This window comes from Lissotriton helveticus, chromosome 3_1, assembly GCF_964261635.1.
Source record: "Lissotriton helveticus chromosome 3_1, aLisHel1.1, whole genome shotgun sequence".
NCBI classification, from domain to species: Eukaryota; Metazoa; Chordata; class Amphibia; order Caudata; family Salamandridae; genus Lissotriton; species Lissotriton helveticus.
The window spans coordinates 73,291,332-73,310,705 of NC_136061.1; the positions used below are offsets into that span (position 1 = coordinate 73,291,332).

At 44.1% G+C, this 19,374-nt stretch overlaps 1 protein-coding gene across 2 annotated transcripts in view; it reads left to right on the forward strand.

Annotated features, from left to right (window-relative positions):
• TNS1 (tensin 1) overlaps nt 1–19,374 on the forward strand; it is a 1,078,078-nt gene that overhangs the window by 1,027,672 nt on the left and 31,032 nt on the right. For both annotated transcript variants that reach the window (XM_078679262.1, XM_078679263.1), the window contains 3 exons: nt 8,109–8,195; nt 13,204–13,335; nt 17,674–17,766. In XM_078679262.1, the coding sequence (XP_078535388.1) occupies nt 8,109–8,195; nt 13,204–13,335; nt 17,674–17,766 (312 nt within the window). The remainder of the gene's footprint in view (nt 1–8,108; nt 8,196–13,203; nt 13,336–17,673; nt 17,767–19,374) is intronic.

The window sequence follows — 19,374 nt, forward strand, 5'->3', positions numbered from 1 at the left end:
GATACTCTCCCCAATTAGTATTCCTAGTTGACTCTGACTTCCCCGTGGGCGACAACTGGCTACGAAAAGCTCTTGACTTAATCCTTCCAGCCAAACTTAGACCTGGGGCCAGGAAGCACCCTCTAGCCCCATGGAATAATGGGACCCTACAGGAAGAAAATAAATCCTATAAAAGAGTTGAAAAAACCAGGAGAAAGCAACATGATAATGATGCAAAATCAGGTTTTAAGTACTCCAGAATATTTATCATGCTCATTGCAGAATTACCCAAGGTACCTTCTACTCTGAACAAATACTAAAAGCGCACAATTGTTACAAGACCTTCTTTAAAGTCGTACAAGGCCTTTCCAATCTCATTAATATTGTGCCCTCTCCTTCACTCTCGCAGGATCATTGCGAAGCCCTGGCAGATGTCTTTGTCAATAAGGTGACAAATATTGACCTCACTCCGGCCTCAGGAGCTAAGGGCTTCTTTCCACCCAAAAATGCTTGCCCTTACCTGACCCTTGCCCTTGCACCGCACAAGGAAGTAACTCTATCAGATAGCTTGCCACTACTATCCGTCTTACACTATTTTTCCCCTTTGGATTCTGCCCGACTCATGGACTTATTACGGTCCATCAAATTGAGTTCCCCGATTGACCCTCTCCCTTGCTCTAATCTGAGCTCCTTGAGTCCGCATATCTTGTCTCTATTAGTAGATCTTTTGAATTCCTCATGAAGAGAAGGCCACATACCTAACACCTGGAAACACACCATGGTACTCCCTCTGCTGAAAAAGCACCACTTAGACACTTCTAACTGGGCAAATTACTGACCCATTTCACTACTTCCCATTCTGTCTAAAATCTTAGAAAAACATGTTCATACGCAACTCTCTACGTATGTAGACACCCAAAATGCCTTTCATCCCACTCAGGCAGGATTTAGAGCTGATCACAGCACAGATGTCGCCCTGCTAGGAGTCACAGAACACCTGCGCCAACTGCTAGACAGGGGTGGGACGGCAGCACTGATTCTCTTAGATCTCAGTTCGTCCTTTGACACGGTGTCTCACGACAAGCTTATTGACTGTCTGGCTCAACTCAGCTTTCAAACGTGGAACTTGCCTGGCTAAAATCCTTTCTAGCTGACCGCTGTTCTACCAATACAGCCTCAAATTCGCACTCACTCACCGGGAGTGTCCCACCCGGATCTGCTGTCAGCCCCTTGCTCTTTAACATCTACATCCACCCTTTAGCAGATCTAGTTTAAAGCCACAGCTTGACTATTTTCTCCTACGCCGATGACACCCAGATCATTTTCTCTCTGGTGTCGGAACGGGAATCTAGATCACAAGATTTTAACTCCTGCCTCAGCCATGTTACCAACTGGATGAACTCTAACTCTCTTAAACTAAATAGGGATAAGACTCGGCCCCAATCACTGGACACTTTCGGTTGCCTCCCCGAACTGACCGGTGAGGTGAATAGTCCGGGCATCTGGTTGGACTCCACTTAACGGCTCTAAGACAGAGGTTTTGGTAGTGGGGGGGAAAAGCAATAGCTGGTCAGCCGAGTGGTGGCCTTCGTGCCTTGGCCCTACTCCAACACCTTGTGAGGAGGCGAAGAATCTAGGAGTCTGGATCAACCCCACCCTCTCCTGTGAAGGCCATATAAGGCGCCTTGTGGGCAAGTGTTTTGGGGTACTAAAGACCCTAAATAAAACTTTGGACCTATTACCTCTTGCGGCTAGAAGGACACTGACGCAGGCACTGGTGACCTCTCGGTTGGACTATGGAAATATCCTGTTCCTAGGGTCCAACGAGGGCAGCCTTGGCCGCCTGCAAGTTATCCAGAATTCCGCCGCTAGACTGGTGCTAAGAAGACCCAGGAGAGCTAATTCTCAGAAGGCTTTGGATGCGCTTCATTGGTTACCGGTGAAGAAACGCGTGCTGTTCAAATGCCTCCTCTTCTGTCATCGAATTGTCTGGGGCAGGTCGCCCGCCTACCTTAGGGACTTAGTCAGCCGCTATGAACCAACAAGGACCCTCCGGTCTGAGGGTACTGGGCTGCTGATAGTGCCCAGGGTCAGGAAGGCCAGAATGGGCGGACGATCTTTTGCGTTCCAAGCAGCCCAACACTGGAACAAGCTTCCTCCTGCCCTGAGATTGGAGTGTAGTGAAGCGCTGTTCAGGGCTAAACTTAAAACACTGCTTTACACAGTGTAGGGACAGAGGCTCTAATATGGTGCTTGTTAGTAGCTCTTAGCGCGGGGACACGCCGAGATGGCGTTACTGTGCGCTCTATAAGCTCTTTATTATTATTATTATTATTTTGTCCATGAAGCCGTAAGTTGCCAAAATTACCTTCTCCTGTTTTGCCATTATGAAATGGCTTAAAAAGATTCTATAGATGCTCCCCTTTTCTGCCAAAAGAACGGTCATTCAGCCCATGATTCTTTCTAGACTAGATTATGATAACATCATTTATCTGGCTCTGAGAAGATGACTCAAAATGTTTCAGCAATGCTGCTTTTCTGGCTTCCAAAACATTTTCCAGTGTCCGGTCTCCTTAAAAACCTCCACTGACTTACCGTCGATAAACGTATCGACTTTAAGGCTCTCTGTTTCATGTTAAATTTCTGCAAAAGTTGGTTGTGCCCTTTTTCCCCTCCCGCACACTGAGTTCTAGTCTCTTTTTTCAGTGCCTAAATTCAGATGCTCCCAATTAGGCGGTCGGTCATTCAATTTCATTGGCTGCAACTCCCTGATCTTGTTACGCAAACAGTTTAAAACGTGGCTATTCTAGGTCATGCAGGCAGGTTACTGACCAATGTCCTCCAGCGCTAGGAAACCTCACAGTTAGCTATGCGCTATAGAATTATTATTATTATTATTATTATTAATAATAATAATAAAAAACAACAACCCTGAAGGGCTCCGGGTGGAGCTCATCGCAGACACCTGAATTGAAGTTTTTCACTTTCTACATTTGTTGGTGGAATTTCTGATATTTGTGGTGGGTATTGATATATTTGCCTTCAGACTGTTATTACAGGAAAGTGCCTTTTACTTGGAGGATAATGAATGACACTTTAGTTGGAAAAGCGTTGCATCTTGGTATAAAATCTGCATTTATTAGATTTTCCCCACCACAATGGCAGTTGACGGAATTCCAATACACTAGTAGACAAAAGACAAAAAATCTGCAGCCCAAACTCTAAACTTTTGTCTGAAAATGAATGATTAGTTCTTATTTGTCCTGCAGCTTGCACTGTACCATTATTACCAAACACACGGAACAAAGTAACCCTCCACTGGGTTAGAAGCCAAATGTTAACAAATGCAGCTTTGCCTTGCCTTTAGTTGCCATGTTTTCATTCCCATGTGCTGCAGTTTCTTATCCTGTCGCCTGTATCAACATATCCTGACAATTCCTCCAATTGAATAAGTTGACAGGACAACCTGCAGCCTCAATGAGGAGGGCAAATCTAGCGCTTGCGTGAGTCTATTGCCTTATCATCCTCGTGAAGTGCTTCTCATGTAATGATGATACCACCTCCTCTTCAGTTCATGCTAACACTCTAATCCCTCCATGTATATCATGGTATGGCTCCATTCTCAAATCATATGGTATGAGAGAGGCTTCCTGAGGACTACACAAGCAGAAATTTTAGATCTAAGGAGAAAGCCTGGCTAATTCCCTGCCGTAATCGCACCACAAGGTTTGTCGGTCGGTCTTTCTCTTCCTTAGCCGCCCACCATTAGAACAGCCTCCCCTACCATAATTGATCCGAGGGACGATTCACAGAACTAATCTGAGACAAAATCCTAAACTTACTACTTTTGGTATTCACAGAAGGCATTTAGTAGCAGTAATGTTAGGATTTTGTTTTAAATTAGGATTTTGTCTTCAGTTAAACTTAAGTTAAATTTAAGATTGCCTTAAGTTTTGGTTTTAAGACAAAATCCTAACTTAAAACAAAATCCTAACTTTACTATTACTAAATGGTTTATGTGAATACCAAAAGTATTAAGTTTAGGATTTAGTCTCAGATTAGTTCTGTGATTCGGCCCCCTGGTGCTTACTTTGTGAGGTTTAAAATAAACTTTTGAAGAGCTAGCTCTTTTAATCTGTTGTTTTAGCTTTGTTCCACAGAGCACCGAGATACTCCTTCGGGAGTGAGTCATATGCACTATATTAAGAGTCCGTACGTAACATAACATAACATAACATAATATAACATAGTGTCTCAATTCACATTTCATGCAGTTTCAATTCACAAATAACAAAATAATTTGTCTTTTGGCATTAATTGTAGCTGCTCCTCATCATGTTAGAAAGCTTCCCTATGAAATGGCATCCATGTTCAGTCAAGTCAGTGCCTTCTTTGCCATGCCTTGATTCCTGCCCCTCTCTTGTAGTGTGTATTCTACATCATTGTCAAAGCATGGCAACATCTCCAATCATAAATCAGTTGCCTTCTGAGTGGTCCTGGGTACATTATCTGTAATACCAGCTTAGCAGGCATGCAGAATTGAGTGAATTTCATTTTACACTTGCTTATGTGAAATTCCCAAAATTATGCCATTATGCCACCTGGTAAAATTTTAGTGTGGAAGTACAGTAACAATGCATATGACCACATTTCAAGAGGTTGTTTTTTTTTTAAATATAGAAATAAATGTTGTTTTTGCGTTTCATGCTCTTACCTGTAATGTTTTTAAAATTGTGAATAATACCCCAACAGCGAAAGCCGTGAATTTTGCATCGCCTTAGTTTTTTTTGTTTTATGTCTTTTTATTGATTTTCTAGTGTAGACCAGTAGAATTGTTACGTATCTTGGGGCTCTACGCTGGCGTACAAGCTTTGGATCCCCCACCCATGGGCCCAGAGACACGTAGTTGTGTGCAACGTCGCTTGAGCAGGGAATATCAGGTTACTGTAGCCCCACACACCCCACTGAGCATACCCGCAGATGTGGGTGCATGCTTTCTAGGGTACTAACAGTCCCGTAAAGGGAACCAGTATAAATTCAAACGATTGTCCATTAATGAGTTACACAATCAAGAATCACTAGAAATGGAATATGCATTTCGACATATTTATTTTAAAATAGTTATTTTAGAACTCCTGTACCTAATGCACATAATATGTTTTAGTAATATCACAGGAGATTAGAATTAAAAGCAGTTAAGCAGTTCATGAACAGGGAAAAAAACAGGGAAAAGTTGTAACATCACAATTTGTAGCCCTTAACACCCTCACTGTGTTAACTCCAGGCGCTGTGCTAGTTCTAGCAGATGAATAAATAGGATGCCTATTTCCTGAGTTCCTAAGGTGATGCGCTGACCTGGAACAATAAGGTTTATTGTCTGTTTGGAATAGTGTGCCAGGTTTTCCGAGCCCAAAGGCAAAGAGATTGTGTCAGTGAGAGAGCACCATCCTGCCAGCAGTCTTTTTTTTTTTTATTTCAAGTGTTTTTATTAAAATATAAAATGTGCAAGTCAGATATTATATATACAGTATATAGTAATGCGGCGCCGGAAGCTAAATGAAGACGAAAAGGGCAAACTGTGGAGGTCGGCGTCAACGAATAAGGTCACACCACAACTGCCAGCAGTCTTTGAAGGCATAAATGCTTGGCAGAGCCTCAGAGAGTCTTATGGATACTTCTTCAGTTAAGGTGGAATATTGTTCTGTGTCCTTCTGTATCTGGATGAAGTTTCTCTTTCTTTCAGTGGTCAATTCATGGGGTTTATGTAGGGCTGACCACTGTTTTTAACCTAAATTACTTACATTCAATCCGAGACTTAACCTGTATGACCGCACATGATGAAAACACGTCAACGCGGACTACATGTTATTTTTACATATCCAATGTAAGACATTGAAACATAGATATCATGTAGCTTGAAGCAGACTTGTGTTACTTTATGTGTTAGCAAAAGTCATTGTTTTGATGATTTGACACTTTCACAAGTGCTGCAAAATGTAATAACATGCTGAATGTGGACTAAAGTGCAGACAGGCCAACTAAAACGGAAATTACAGCTAAAATGGAACCTGATATGTATTTGTTTAAAAACCTAACCCTAAAATAAAGAAGCCTAAAAGGAAGTGATTAAAATAACAGAATTATGAAGAGGAATGATCATAGTGTTTATGACATCCCTGTAATAAATACTAAACAATAACTGAATGTTTTTTTGCATTATCTTGCTTATTACAACTTCATGACGCATTTACAGAACAGAAGCTCAGGCTAGAAATGTGCACTAGATGGAATCACAGTTCATCACTTGTTTTATGTTCAATAACACGTTTTCAAAATGAAATGAAAAGGGTCTCTGTATAGAAAAATATGATTTCACGACAATATCACATTTCAACGTTAAAGCAGTTTGTATCTTTTGAGCCTTCGCTGCTTTTGAGATTCAAGTCTCCAATTCTACTTTTACAAGCTTGCAATTTTCTACTCCCCCCTTCTTTCTCATTTGTTGGATTCCATCAATACGACCTCTCCTCGCCTTTGCCTCCTGTCTATCAGTCCTGTGTGCTCTCTCCATGGGACCAATATTTTGTGAAATTTCCTTAGTCATCCTTTCCATTTGTATATCGTTTTATCATTCTCCATGCAAATGTCCATCCCCTTTTTCCTTTGCTGCATCATGGTGGTTTTTCTATTTGTATAGCAACATTATTTTTTATAACTTCATACATATGTTCTGATTCACAGAAGTCTTTCCCGATCTGTGTTACTTCATATTTGGAAAAATGTGCATTGTGCAGCATGTACAAATTCACAAACACAAATTTGTGAAGAATGCTATAATTACAATTTGTCTTGTACATACTCATGTGTTACTTTCACAAAGCTAAAGTCAGGATTTGGCTTGAGGCGTGGTGCGCAAAGGACCATTTACTATAATACCTTGTCCATGAGTATTAGAAATTTTTATTGCTCTTGTTGCTGAGAACAATACATTTTCATAGTGTACATTTCTTGTTCTCATTCTCATTGTTCTCCTTCTAAGGTAATCTCTACATTTTTAAGCATTTGAACTTTCTTCATTATCATGCTGGTGACTCCTCTATTTTTTACTATGTCAAGTAATCCCTTTTCATTTCATAATGTTTTTAATCTCCCTTCACAATACTATATGTAAATTCATACCCTGTTGAAGCAGTGTGCCTTATTAATGAAACCACCAAGTGGTAGGTACGTGTTGCGCAATCATCGGTTACATGCTATAACTAGAGCTGACGCAACTTGCAGTATTTTAGTTACACAAAATTACAGCGAAAATGCTCAAGATTAGGTGGATTTATGGGATGTCTGTAACCCAGCATTTATTGCAATTTTATTATTGCAAAATACACCCGGTGTGCCAAATGGGCCCAAGGATTGCATTTCGGACTAAGAAAATAGTTCTAAATGCAATGGAACACAAACAGCACAGCCAGCATTCACTTGCGCTCTCTTCTTATAATTTGAATTACACGTTATTGTGTAGTTTTCTGTAATCTTACATCACACGAGTAACACGGAATTACCAAAATGACTCTGATTACTTCGCTGTAGTTACAATTTCACCCATGCCTAGCTATAACTTAATTATACCACTCTCTTTTTGTATCACAGAGTCCTCGCTTTTCTTTATTGTACTCGCAGGATAGTGCCAAATTTCGCATATCACATTAGTGCCTCCCTTTTTTCAAATCATACCAGTGTCTCCTTTCTGGTTATTCCTGTCATACCTCATGCACTCTCACCACTTGGTTTCTCTGTTTTAACTCCTCTGTATTCAATACCACTCTCGAAGAGCTTTGATTTGACATGATTTAGTGTATGTCATACATGTTACAAGTTACTGACACATCACAACATTATGTAACATATCATGTAACTACTAAATATAACTTTAGTAACATCTACACTTGTTGTTTAAGAGGTGGGTCACTTTCACAATAATTTAGACGTCTTCTGGTTCCAGAGTGTAATTCTGTTTCCCTCCACCAGCACCGGTGTTGGAGTAAGTCTCCTTTGCATAGTATTCTTCAGACACAACACGTTGCGTCATATGTAAACAACCCGGGTTCACCTTTTTTCCATGTCTTTTCTAGATGGCAGCCCTGAAACAAGGGCCAACGTGAAGTTCGTCCAGGACACCTCGAAGTACTGGTACAAGCCGGATATTTCCAGAGAGCAGGGTAAATTACAAACATTGTTGTGCACCGCTATCTGTTACATGTAAATGGACACATTCAGCAATTATTTTTTCCCCTCTATTAATTGGTGTCGGGTCACTGTATACGTTATGTCTTTCTTTCATCAAACTGGCCATTTTTAACAACATAACGGGCCTTATTTATGAGGCCTTGTGTCACTTTTATGCCACCGGTACGTTACTTTTTGTGATGCACCAGCGGTGTAAAATATGCGCCATATTTACAAAGTGACACATCTAGGTAGATGCGTCACTTTGTAATCCCCTGTGCTACACTATACCTGCGCCAGGTATAATGTATGCAGGGGGGGCATTCCGACACAAGAAAGGGTCGTAGAAGTGTCGCAGTGAAATCTATGAGAGTTCACTGCGTCATTTCTAGGGCGCAAATGCATCAATATCTTACGCATGCCTCACAGCAGGCGTAAGACTGACGCAGGCACATTTTAAACGGGACTTGCCCATGTGTAATGACCCATTACTGGAGTTGCGTCACTTTTGTGACACACTCCAGCAATGCGTCACTTTTGCGCCATACAGATACGTCAGAAATACTGACGTATCTGTAACTCCTTGCGCAATGATGCGTCATACTGTCAATATGAAGCATCATTGGTGTCACACGTAGGGTGCAATGAAAAGTGACGCATCGCTGTTTTCACGCAGCGATGTGTCACTTTTAATAAATGAGGCCCAACGGGTTGAAGCAAAGCTTGCTTTATTGAGACGATAGCTGAATTAATGCAACCCCACACCCCCCAATTATTTGAAAAAGAACAGAAAATAAAACCAGTTTGGAAACCCTTCTTAAGGGTAAAAAATAATAAATATATTACAACAATGCATGCCGTGATTTTAGGCATCAACCGGTTTGCAGCAGGTGTAGATCACACTGTGCGCTTTCCAGCCTTCTAGCGCCGGGCTTCGAATATTGCTATATCTTATTTTTCAGTCTGTTTTGATTTGGGCATGCGTGGCATGGATTTGTCATCATGGACCCTAAATTAAATTCTGGTCTGCACCAGGCACAGTCTTCAGCTTACATAATGGAACCCAGGCTCCGCCTTAGAGTAGAGTATGAAAAAACACTATTGTGACCACAAAATACTTTTCTGTATAGTTGGGTCGGATGTTATGTTACCCGGATTGTTGTGCATTGTTGATAGAATATTTCTTATAGTGCTGGGTCTCATATGTGATGGCAGGAGCTGTGCTCTAACTGTGTTGATGCCAGCCTGTGTATCGATGGGGGAGGGGGAGGAGGGGGAGGATGGGGAGGAGAGAAGAGGATGTTACAAAGACATTCCTAATATCCCACACAGGATACCCAATTACGGACAAAACGTGATGCCTTTTAAGTAAAAAAGGATATTTATCATCTATGCAATCATGGGTGAGTGTGTCTGAGGCTCAGATATTGCAGAATGTAGTGTTACCACTGGGAGGGACTGGGCCTTCTAGCAGAGATGTAGAGATTAAACTCAACACGAGAATGGTTGGCGTTTTCAAAGAAGCTGACAATTTAACAGTACAACTTTTTAACTTGCAACCTTTGTCTGTATGGGAAAGGCGGGTGACCAAATGGGACACGGTGTATGGTAGAAGGTTTGATAACTGTGCATGCGAAAGAGGCCAACAGCCCTTAGCACCATATTGTGTTTCTCCTCTGTATCCAGACAGTCGATTAAAGCATCACCTGGAAAGACACAAACTCTTCAGCACATGGACTAACTCGCCTCCCTCCTCCATGTTAATCTGATGCAGTTTGATGAACCCCAAGCAGGGCTCAGCGGGCAGCCATACTTTGCCCTGACTCAGATCTTGCAGCAGGGTTCAGATCTATTTTCAGGGGACAGCAGACCCTCTGCGTCAGACTGACAGGGGTATGAGCTGTCAGCAGCCACCCAGCAGTATCAGCAGTCAGGCGCCTCTCAGCGGTTCTAAAAGCGGACATGGCGAATGGTGGTTCGAAGGCTGCTCTGGCCAAAGTGGATACATTTAAAGTTTCTTTATAGTACCCAGGGTCACACTCAACTCATACCGTATTATTCACAGAGGGGCAGATTTACGTTTCCTGGTGCCTCCCTGCAAATCAGCAGGGATGCGCCAGAAAAGATGCGTGACGCAAGTTTAGCCTTGCACAACCACAGATGCGCCGCAATTACAATGCGGCGCATCATAGCGCATGGATAAACAGATGCGAGTCGCATCTGCCTGGGTAAGGTTGGTGCAGTGCTGGAGTTGTGTCGCGGGCGCGACGCAAGTCCAGTACTGTGCCAACCTGGCCTATCCACAACATTGTGCGTCACTCCTTATGCCTGCTTCAAGCAGGCGCAGGGTTTTGACACAACATGGCCGTAAATGTGACTCAGTGAAATCTTGTAGATTTCACTGCGTCACTTTTACGTGGCGCTCCTGCGCCGGAACGCCACATGAAACCCGACACAGGTTTCATGTGGCGCAGGGCTTTACAACGTGATGCATCTCCCTAGATGCGTCATGTTGTAAATAAGGCGCAACATGGCGCATGGTTTACGCCACCGCTGCGTCACAAAAGTGACGCAACAGTGGCCTAAGAGTGTCACAAGGGGCTTGTAAGTCTGCCCCAGAGTTCCTCCCGTGCAGTGTGTGGGCCAAGGATACTATACAGCAACTAGGGGCAAGCAGGACTATTATACCGTTTAGAATGTGCCTGCACTTCCGCGTAGACCGGATAAATGTATGGAACCAATTGGCTTACACTCTGTGTACACGGTGGGTTTTGTGGGAATTCCACATACTTCTTACACTACTGCCTTGATGTATCCATGACATCCTGAAATGTAACCTTTACATTTAGTTGCAACATATAAAGGATATTGTGTGACTGTACTTAAGTCCTACCAAACGCTAGGATACACAACGTTTATCACTGGTCCTTGACCGCGTGCTCTCGGAATGTGCTTTAGATGTTTATTGACAGACCCATCAGGCTCCTTAAACATATTTTCTGACAGGTTAGCTAAACATTCCCTCTGCAGTGCAGTGCATTCCTCTGGGCTGGCTAGACATGGCTGAGTCATGGTCATTTCAGACCTCCATGGCCATGTCTAGGGCGTGAATCATGGGCTGCGGCAGCCAACAGGCATGGGGCATAGTAGAGGAATCCTCACTACGCCGCAGGGGTCCTGGTGTGAGTGTGACATTCTGACATTCTCGCCCACTAGTGACATCATTGTTGGGAAACTTAAGGGGGTTTTACTGCTGCAGTCAGGCCATTACTCTGAGGAATTGTAGGAGCAGCAGACTCAAGCTTTCCATTTTGTCTCTGTTTCTGGTAACTTACACATATGTTCTCCGAACGAATTGGAATGTGACTGCGCGCCTTGGTTGCTTTTCTATTAGTTGTGGTCTGTCGTGCACCCTTGCCAGTATATGGCCAGGTCATTACTCTGAGGAATTGTAGGAGCTTACACATATGTAGCAAGCGCTATATAACTACAAACCTCTTTCCCTCTTCTATCCCGCCACCTACCCTTCTCTATCCAAATAACTGAATAACATATCCACTACTCCAATTACTTCATATTTCACAACACTAATTTTCAACACTAATCCTTTATGGGTTTCGGAGTGGCGTGCTACTCATCAGAAAAGAGCTTCCACACCCATCAGGGGTAACAAGTGCTATATGAATGCAAACCTTTCTTCCCCTTTTATCCCTCCGCTGCCCTTCTCACTCCAAATAATCTGACTAAATATCCACCGCTGAAATTACTTCATATTTCACCATATTAATTCACCACTAATCCTTTATGGGCTTCCTGAATAGCGTGCGTCAACAAGCGCTATATAAATACAAACCTTTGTCCTCTATCCTTCTGCTATCATTCCAAATCCAATTAACTGACTAACCTATCCACCACTTAAAATGTACTTGCATGTTTCACTATAGTAATTTAACACTAATCCTCTATGGGTCCCGGAGTAGCGTGCTACTCGCCGAAATGCAATTACATTACAATACAATATGTTCTTGGAATGGAATGTGACTGCACGCCTTGGTTGCTTTTCTGTTAGTTGTGGTCTGTGGTGCATCCTTGCCAGTTTAGGGTGCACCAGGGCTGTTGCACAGTAGCACACACTGAAACAGAGGCATAATGCTTTTAGTACATTCCTGCATTAGGTGCCAGCTATTAGACCCGCATTGAGACCCTGGCAGAGGGAGGGAGGCTGCTTCCTCCCTCTGCCAAGGTGCCACCATTTGCCCATCAGTGAGAAGATAATTTCAAGTCAGTGGCAGATGTGAGGATAGAGCCAACCAGATGTTTTGGTTCCCTTTGCCTGCTCCACCAAACCCCTGCCATATCTGCTCTGAGCGGTGCATTTCCCCACACTACTCTGGCGTGGCGTGGCCAGGGGGCAGCGGATGGACACACCAGCCCACAGCTGGAGACAGAGCAACATCTGCACCTTCTTAGTGCTCTGAAATGCTTAGGGGATGGGGGGCCCTCAGAGGCCTGCCTCACTCGCAAAGTAGGCCTGGGTAATGCCCAGGGATTCCATCACCCCCAAGGAGTAGGAAGGGGCTCCTGCCGCCACCACACCGTGAGGCGCACTGGGTACCCATGGAAAATGTCCCTAACATGTGCGCGCACCCCATGACAAGAGAGGAATCCCATTGATTCACCAGGACCCGAGGACGTCTGTGGGCACCATCACTGCGACATAGAACAGCCAATCAGACTGGCAGTGCATGCACCAGCAGGGCGATTCCCACTACAGCCCCACAACCTCCAGCCAACACCCACCCACCCGCTGATCCAGGTGTAAAAACAATAGGCTTTCTGGTTAATACTGTGAATCTGTTTAGATGCCATAAATCGCTCTGCAAACCTGTTTATTCAGTCATGTATGTTGTTGTGGGAACCAGAAGGAATAATGGGTCTTTTTTGCTTTTTGAATTAATTTTTTTTACAGAACTATAATGTCTTTTGTTTTTCTTTTCCCAGCTATCACACTACTGAAGGACAGGGAGCCGGGGGCTTTCATCATCCGAGACAGCCATTCGTTCCGCGGAGCCTATGGCTTAGCCATGAAGGTAGCCACCCCACCACCCACCGTCATGCAACAGAACAAAAAAGGTACACTGTCACACACCGTCCAGGCTGTGGTTGCACCAACCAATACACTGAAGAAAATGTCACAGGAAAATTCTGCCCTGTAGTGTTTCTATTGCAAATCACATTTTTAATTCACATGGGCGCTCGAAGTATGTAAGAGAGTGAAAACCAGTTTAAAGTTGGAGCAGTGTTGCAGGTGTGAATTAGTCTCACCACATAACGAGGCAACGGTCTATGCCACAACACACAAAGTGGTCTAATTATTTATTAGATTCCTGTGTCTAAGCCCAGCTTAAATAATGCACAGGGGACATTGTGAACTGTACGTTTTAACCAGTACTTGTGCAAACTTCCATTTGAAGCAACATTGGGACCAACTTGACAGCTGCGAAAATTCATTTTTACATTTATTATGGGGTATAAATTGAGGTACAAAAGGCAAGCAGCTGTATTATAGTTTTTGGAATCTTAAAAGCTGGGTGCAACATTTCATAGGTGCAGTATACGTGTTGTGGCGGGCAATAATGTTTGTACATCTCTTGCCCGATAGATATTGATACAGTCTAACCACTTAAGTGTTAAAGATACAGGTTTACCTTCAGTGCATCTGGGTTGAAATCAGTTTACTAAATCCGCACTGAGCGTGGTAAACCTCATTGTATTTCAAAACAGTTTATCTAACGTTGCCTAATATGTAGCTTCATGAACTCTAGTATTAACATATTTTGAATTCTTTGGGCACAGAGTCCAGACAATGCGAGGAATTTCTCTTGCATTAATATTCCTGTTCTCATAGGCCCCAATCTGTCTTGCACTCAGCAAGTAGTTACTCGGGTTGCTTTTTTCTGAAGTGTTCTGTAGCCCTGGCCAATTGATTTCAGTCTTGTGTCAGATCATTCATTTACAGCAAAAATATACTAATACAAACAATTTATGATATGCTAAAATGTCCACCTCTGTGGGAGTGATTGCTTGTCCAGAAATCACCTTATAACTAAGCAATCCTACTCAGAGCCTCAGCTTGCATTTGGATGTAATGTTTGTCAAAAACAATATCATGAAAAATCTTTTTACACAAAATCTATCTAGAGATATTGTAGCCTTATTTTTTTCAAAGATGCTTCATGTCCAGGTCCAAGGACACAACTGAGTAAAATTGTCCATGGTAAAGAGAGTGTTTCTAGAAGTACGGAAGTGGAAGGCGAGGGAGTGTGGCTTGGGGTTTGGTATAGGAATAGGGAGAGTGAGGCTAAAGGTTCCAAAGAGGATTGGTGGGTGAGTGAGGCTAGCGGTTCCAAAGAGGATTGGTGGGTGAGTGAGGCTAGCCGTTCCAAAGAGGATTGGTGGTTGTGTGTGGCTAGAGGTTCCAAATAGGATTGGTGGGTGAGTGAGGCTAGCGGTTCCAAAGAGGATTGGTGGTTGTGTGTGGCTAGCGGGGTCAAAGAGGATTGGTGGGTGAGTGAGGCTAGAGGTTCCAAAGAAGATTGGTGGTTGTGTGTGGCTAGAGGTTCCAAATAGGATTGGTGGTTGTGTGTGGCTAGCGGTTTCAAAGAGGATTGGTGGGTGAGTGAGACTAGCGGTTCCAAAGAGGATTGGTGGTTGTGTGTGGCTAGTGGTTCCAAATAGGATTGGTGGGTGAGTGAGGCTTGCGGTTCCAAAGAGGATTGGTGGTTGTGTGTGGCTAGCGGTTTCAAAGAGGATTGGTGGTTGTGTGTGGCTAGAGGTTCCAAATAGGATTGGTGGTTGTGTGTGCCTAGAGGTTACAAATAGGATTGGTGGTTGTGTGTGGCTAGAGGTTCCAAATAGGATTGGTGGGTGAGTGTGGCTAGCGATTCCAAAGAGAATTGGTGGGTGAGTGAGGCTAGCGGTTCCAAGGAGGATTGGGGGGTGAGTGTGGCTAGAGGTTTCAAAGAGGATTGGTTGGGGAGTGTGGCTGGAGGTTCCAAAGAGGATTGGTGGGTGAGGGTAGCTAGAGGTTCCAAATAGGATTGGTGGGTGAGTGTGGCTAGCGGTTCCAAGGAGGATTGGTGGGTGAGTGTGGCTAGAGGTTCCAAATAGGATTGGTGGTTGTGTGTGGCTAGAGGTTCCAAATAGGATTGGTGGTTGTGTGTGGCTAGAGGTTCCAAATAGGATTGGTGGGTGAGTGTGGCTAGCAGTTCCAGAGAGAATTGGTGGGTGAGTGAGGCTAGCGGTTCCAAGGAGGATTGGGGGGTGAGTGTGGCTAGAGGTTCCAAAGAGGATTGGTGGGTGAGTGTGGCTAGAGGTTCCATAGAGGATTGGTGGGTGAGTGTTGCTAGAGGTTCCAAAGAGGATTGGTGGGTGAGTGTGGCTAGAGGTTCCAAAGAGGATTGGTGGGTGAGTGTGGCTAGAGGTTCCAAAGAGGATTGGTGGGTGAGTGTGGCTAGAGGTTCCAAAGAGGATTGGTGGGTGAGTGTGGCTAGAGGTTCCAAAGAGGATTGGTGGGTGAGTGTGGCTAGAGGTTCCAAAGAGGATTGGTTGGGGAGTGTGGCTAGAGGGTCCAAAGAGGATTGGTGGGTGAGTGTAGCTAGAGGTTCCAAAGAGGATTGGTGGGTGAGTGTGGCTAGAGGTTCCAAAGAGGATTGGTGGGTGAGTGTGGCTAGAGGTTCTATAGAGTAATGGTGGGTGAGTGTGGCTAGAGGTTCCAAAGAGGATTGGTGGGTGAGTGTGGCTAGAGGTTCCAAAGAGGATTGGTGGGTGGGTGTGGCTAGAGGTTCCAAAGAGGATTGGTGGGTGAGTGTGGCTAGAGGTTCCAAAGAGGATTGGTGGGTGAGTGTGGCTAGAGGTTCCAAAGAGGATTGGTGGGTGAGTGTGGCTAGAGGTTCCAATGAGGATTGGTTGGGGAGTGTGGCTAGAGGTTCCAAAGAGGATTGGTGGGTGAGTGTGGCTAGAGGTACGAAAGAGGATTGGTGGGTGAGTGTAGCTAGAGGTTCCAAAGAGGATTGGTGGGTGAGTGTAGCTAGAGGTTCCAAAGAGGATTGGTGGGTGTGTGTGGGTAGAGGTTCCAAAGAGGATTGGTGGGTGAGTGTGGCTAGAAGTTCCAAATAGGATTGGTGGTTGTGTGTGGCTAGAAGTTCCAAATAGGATTGGTGGTTGTGTGTGGCTAGAGTTTCCAAAAAGGATTGGTGTGTGAGTGTGGCTAGAGGTTCCAAAGAGGATTGGTGGGTGAGTGTGGCTAGAGGTATTGGTGTGTGAGGGTTGCAAAAGGTTCTCAAGAGGAAGGAGAGGGAGTGTATCTAGAGGTTCAGAAGATTAATATGACGGAGTGTGGTGAGAGGTTAGGAAGAGGAATGGTAAGGGAGTGTGACTAGAGGTTCAGAAGAGGAATGTGATGGAGTGTGTCTAGAGGTTCAGAAGAGGAATGTGAGGGCGTGTGGCTAGAGGTTCAGAAGAGGAATGTGAGGGCGTGTGGCTAGAGGTTCAGAAGAGGAATGTGAGGGTGTGTGGCGAGAGGTTCAGAAGATAAATATGATGGAGTTTAGTGAGAGGTTAGGAAGAGGAATGGAAAGGAGTGTGGCTAGAGGTTAAGAAGAGGAATGTTGATGGAGTGCAGGTAGAGGTTCTAAAAAAGAATGTGAGGGAGTGTGCCTAGATGTTCAGAAGATGAACAGCGAGGGAGGGGAAACATCCTTCACAATGCAACTTTTACTCCGCACTACCATTACGACGCAACTATTACAACGCAAGTCATTACAGCGACTTGCGCTGGAGGGCGCTCTAGGATAGGGAATAGTTTAATTACTATCCAACACCATTTCCTTACTATCCACGGGGACTGGAGTTGGAATAGTAAATTAAACTATTCCACTCTCCAGCGCCCCCCAACGCAAGTCGTTGTAACGACTTGCGTTGTAAAAGTTGTGTCGTAATGGCATGCGGAGTGAAAGCATGCGTTGTAATGACATACATCCGTGAGGGAGTGTGACAAGAGGCTTAGGAGAAGAATATGAGGGAGTGTGGCTAGAGATTCAGAAGAGGAACGGCGAGGGAGTGTGACGAGGCTTAGAAGAGGAATGTGAGGGAATGTGGCTAGAGGTACAGATGAGGAATATGTGGGAGTGTGGCTTGAGGTTTAGAGGATGAATGGTGAGGGCATGGAAAGGAGAGCCATGGAAGTGCTCTGGAATGTGTGTTTATAATGAAAGAACTCAGTAAAACGATGGAATAGAATGAATTATAGAAATTAATAGTGATTTTGAATTATTCACGCATTTGAATTTCACGTGTCCTGAGTTGTGGATTCCACTTGACTTGCCTTGTTACTGTTTGAGTGCTTAAGGAGGCTTTGCTGAGTCTATAGTTGTTGCTTTGTATTTTAACCCCTGCCATCCCATATCGTAGGAGAACCAACTAATGAGCTGGTGCGACACTTCCTGATTGAGACGAGTTCCAGGGGAGTGAAGCTGAAAGGATGCCCCAATGAACCCTACTTTGGTAAGGGAGTGATTATTGTTCAAAGTGTACGTCAGGCGACACAATGCGACTGGAACAGTGATGCAACGTGACTGTTGCAACAACACAAAGTCAAACCTCTATAGCGTATTTGCATAAACTCTACCAGGACAAAATTGCATACACCTTAACCCCGCCATCCCCTCACCCCTTCTGAGTAGGTGCAAATGCAGACTGGTTGCTGAGTACAATAGTTACGTATCTCAAGTAGTCTTTCTTTCCAGCTTTCCACCGGCTACCAGGTGGTAAAGTTTCCGCTGCTCGGTGTGGGTGGAAGGGCTGTTTGGGGGAGATGGTGTAGTCTTGTTCTCCTTTCCATTGAAGAACACCTGAATGGAAACAATAAAAACAAAAAATTTACCTGCAAAGGTTATCACACATGTAGGATGCAAAATAGAGAAAATATGTAGCGATGCAAGCTTACAGTGGACTCAGTGATGAGGGGTGCATGCAAATGCATTTTAGTCTTTGAAAGAAGCAAACAAAGTACATAAATTGGGTATAAAGTTGACACTACGATGAGAAGGTAGTACAAATAGATAACATGTCAATGTTGCTTGAGGACAAACCAACAGATGAGCTCATTTTAAAGTCTTGTCCAAACTCTGGAACTCATACCTGTGAGTTAATAAATCTGCCACTAAGCACATATATGTAAGGTATCTACTGTACTCCTGAGCATATATATGTAAGGTATGCTCACTTCCACTTAATACATACATGTAAGCCTGGGCGGTGAACTCCGTTCCGTTCGCAGAGATTGCAGGGATTTCACACTCCAAGGAGCTCGTGGAGTTCCAGGAAGCAAAGTTTTTTCCTCACTCGCACTCGCTAATGGTAAGTTGGCAGGCGGGAAACATCCTTTACGACGCAACATTTACCACGCAGTGCCTTTACAACTCAGGTTTTCAACGCAAGTCATTACAACAAATTGCGCAGGCACCAGCAAAGAAACTCCAACGACAGACCACTTCCCAGCGAGATTTCTCAGTGCGGGTAGTCGCAAATGGTCGCTACTACTCGCGTTGAGAAACCTTCTGTTCACATTGAGGAAGCTGCCGCTCCAGTAGAACTACTACTCGAGCGACAGAAAGAAACAGCGCCCTCTTGCACTGTTGAGATTCCGTTCACGCTGATTTTACAGCACAGGCAAGCACCCGCCACTGAAATTCAGTGCGAACAGCGCAAGGTAACCCACTCCACCGCTCGTGGAACTCCGTGTAGCTTGGCAGAGTTTTTTTGTCACGCGGAACTCAACGAACTCCGCCCAGGCTTACATATATGTAAGGTATCAACTGTACCACTTAGCACTATATGTAAGGTATCAACTCTATCACTTAGCACATATATGTAAGGTATACTCACCTCCACTTAGCACATATATGTAAGATATCAAATCTCCCACTTAGCACATATGTGTAAGGTATACTCACTTCCACTTAGCACATATATGTAAGGTATCAACTGTACCACTTAGCGCATATATGCAAAGTGTCAACTCTACCACTTAGCATGCACATGAGTGATAGCTGCATGTTCCTCTTTACATGTATTTTTGTTTCATTTTTGCGGTAATTCTGTTGTGAAGCG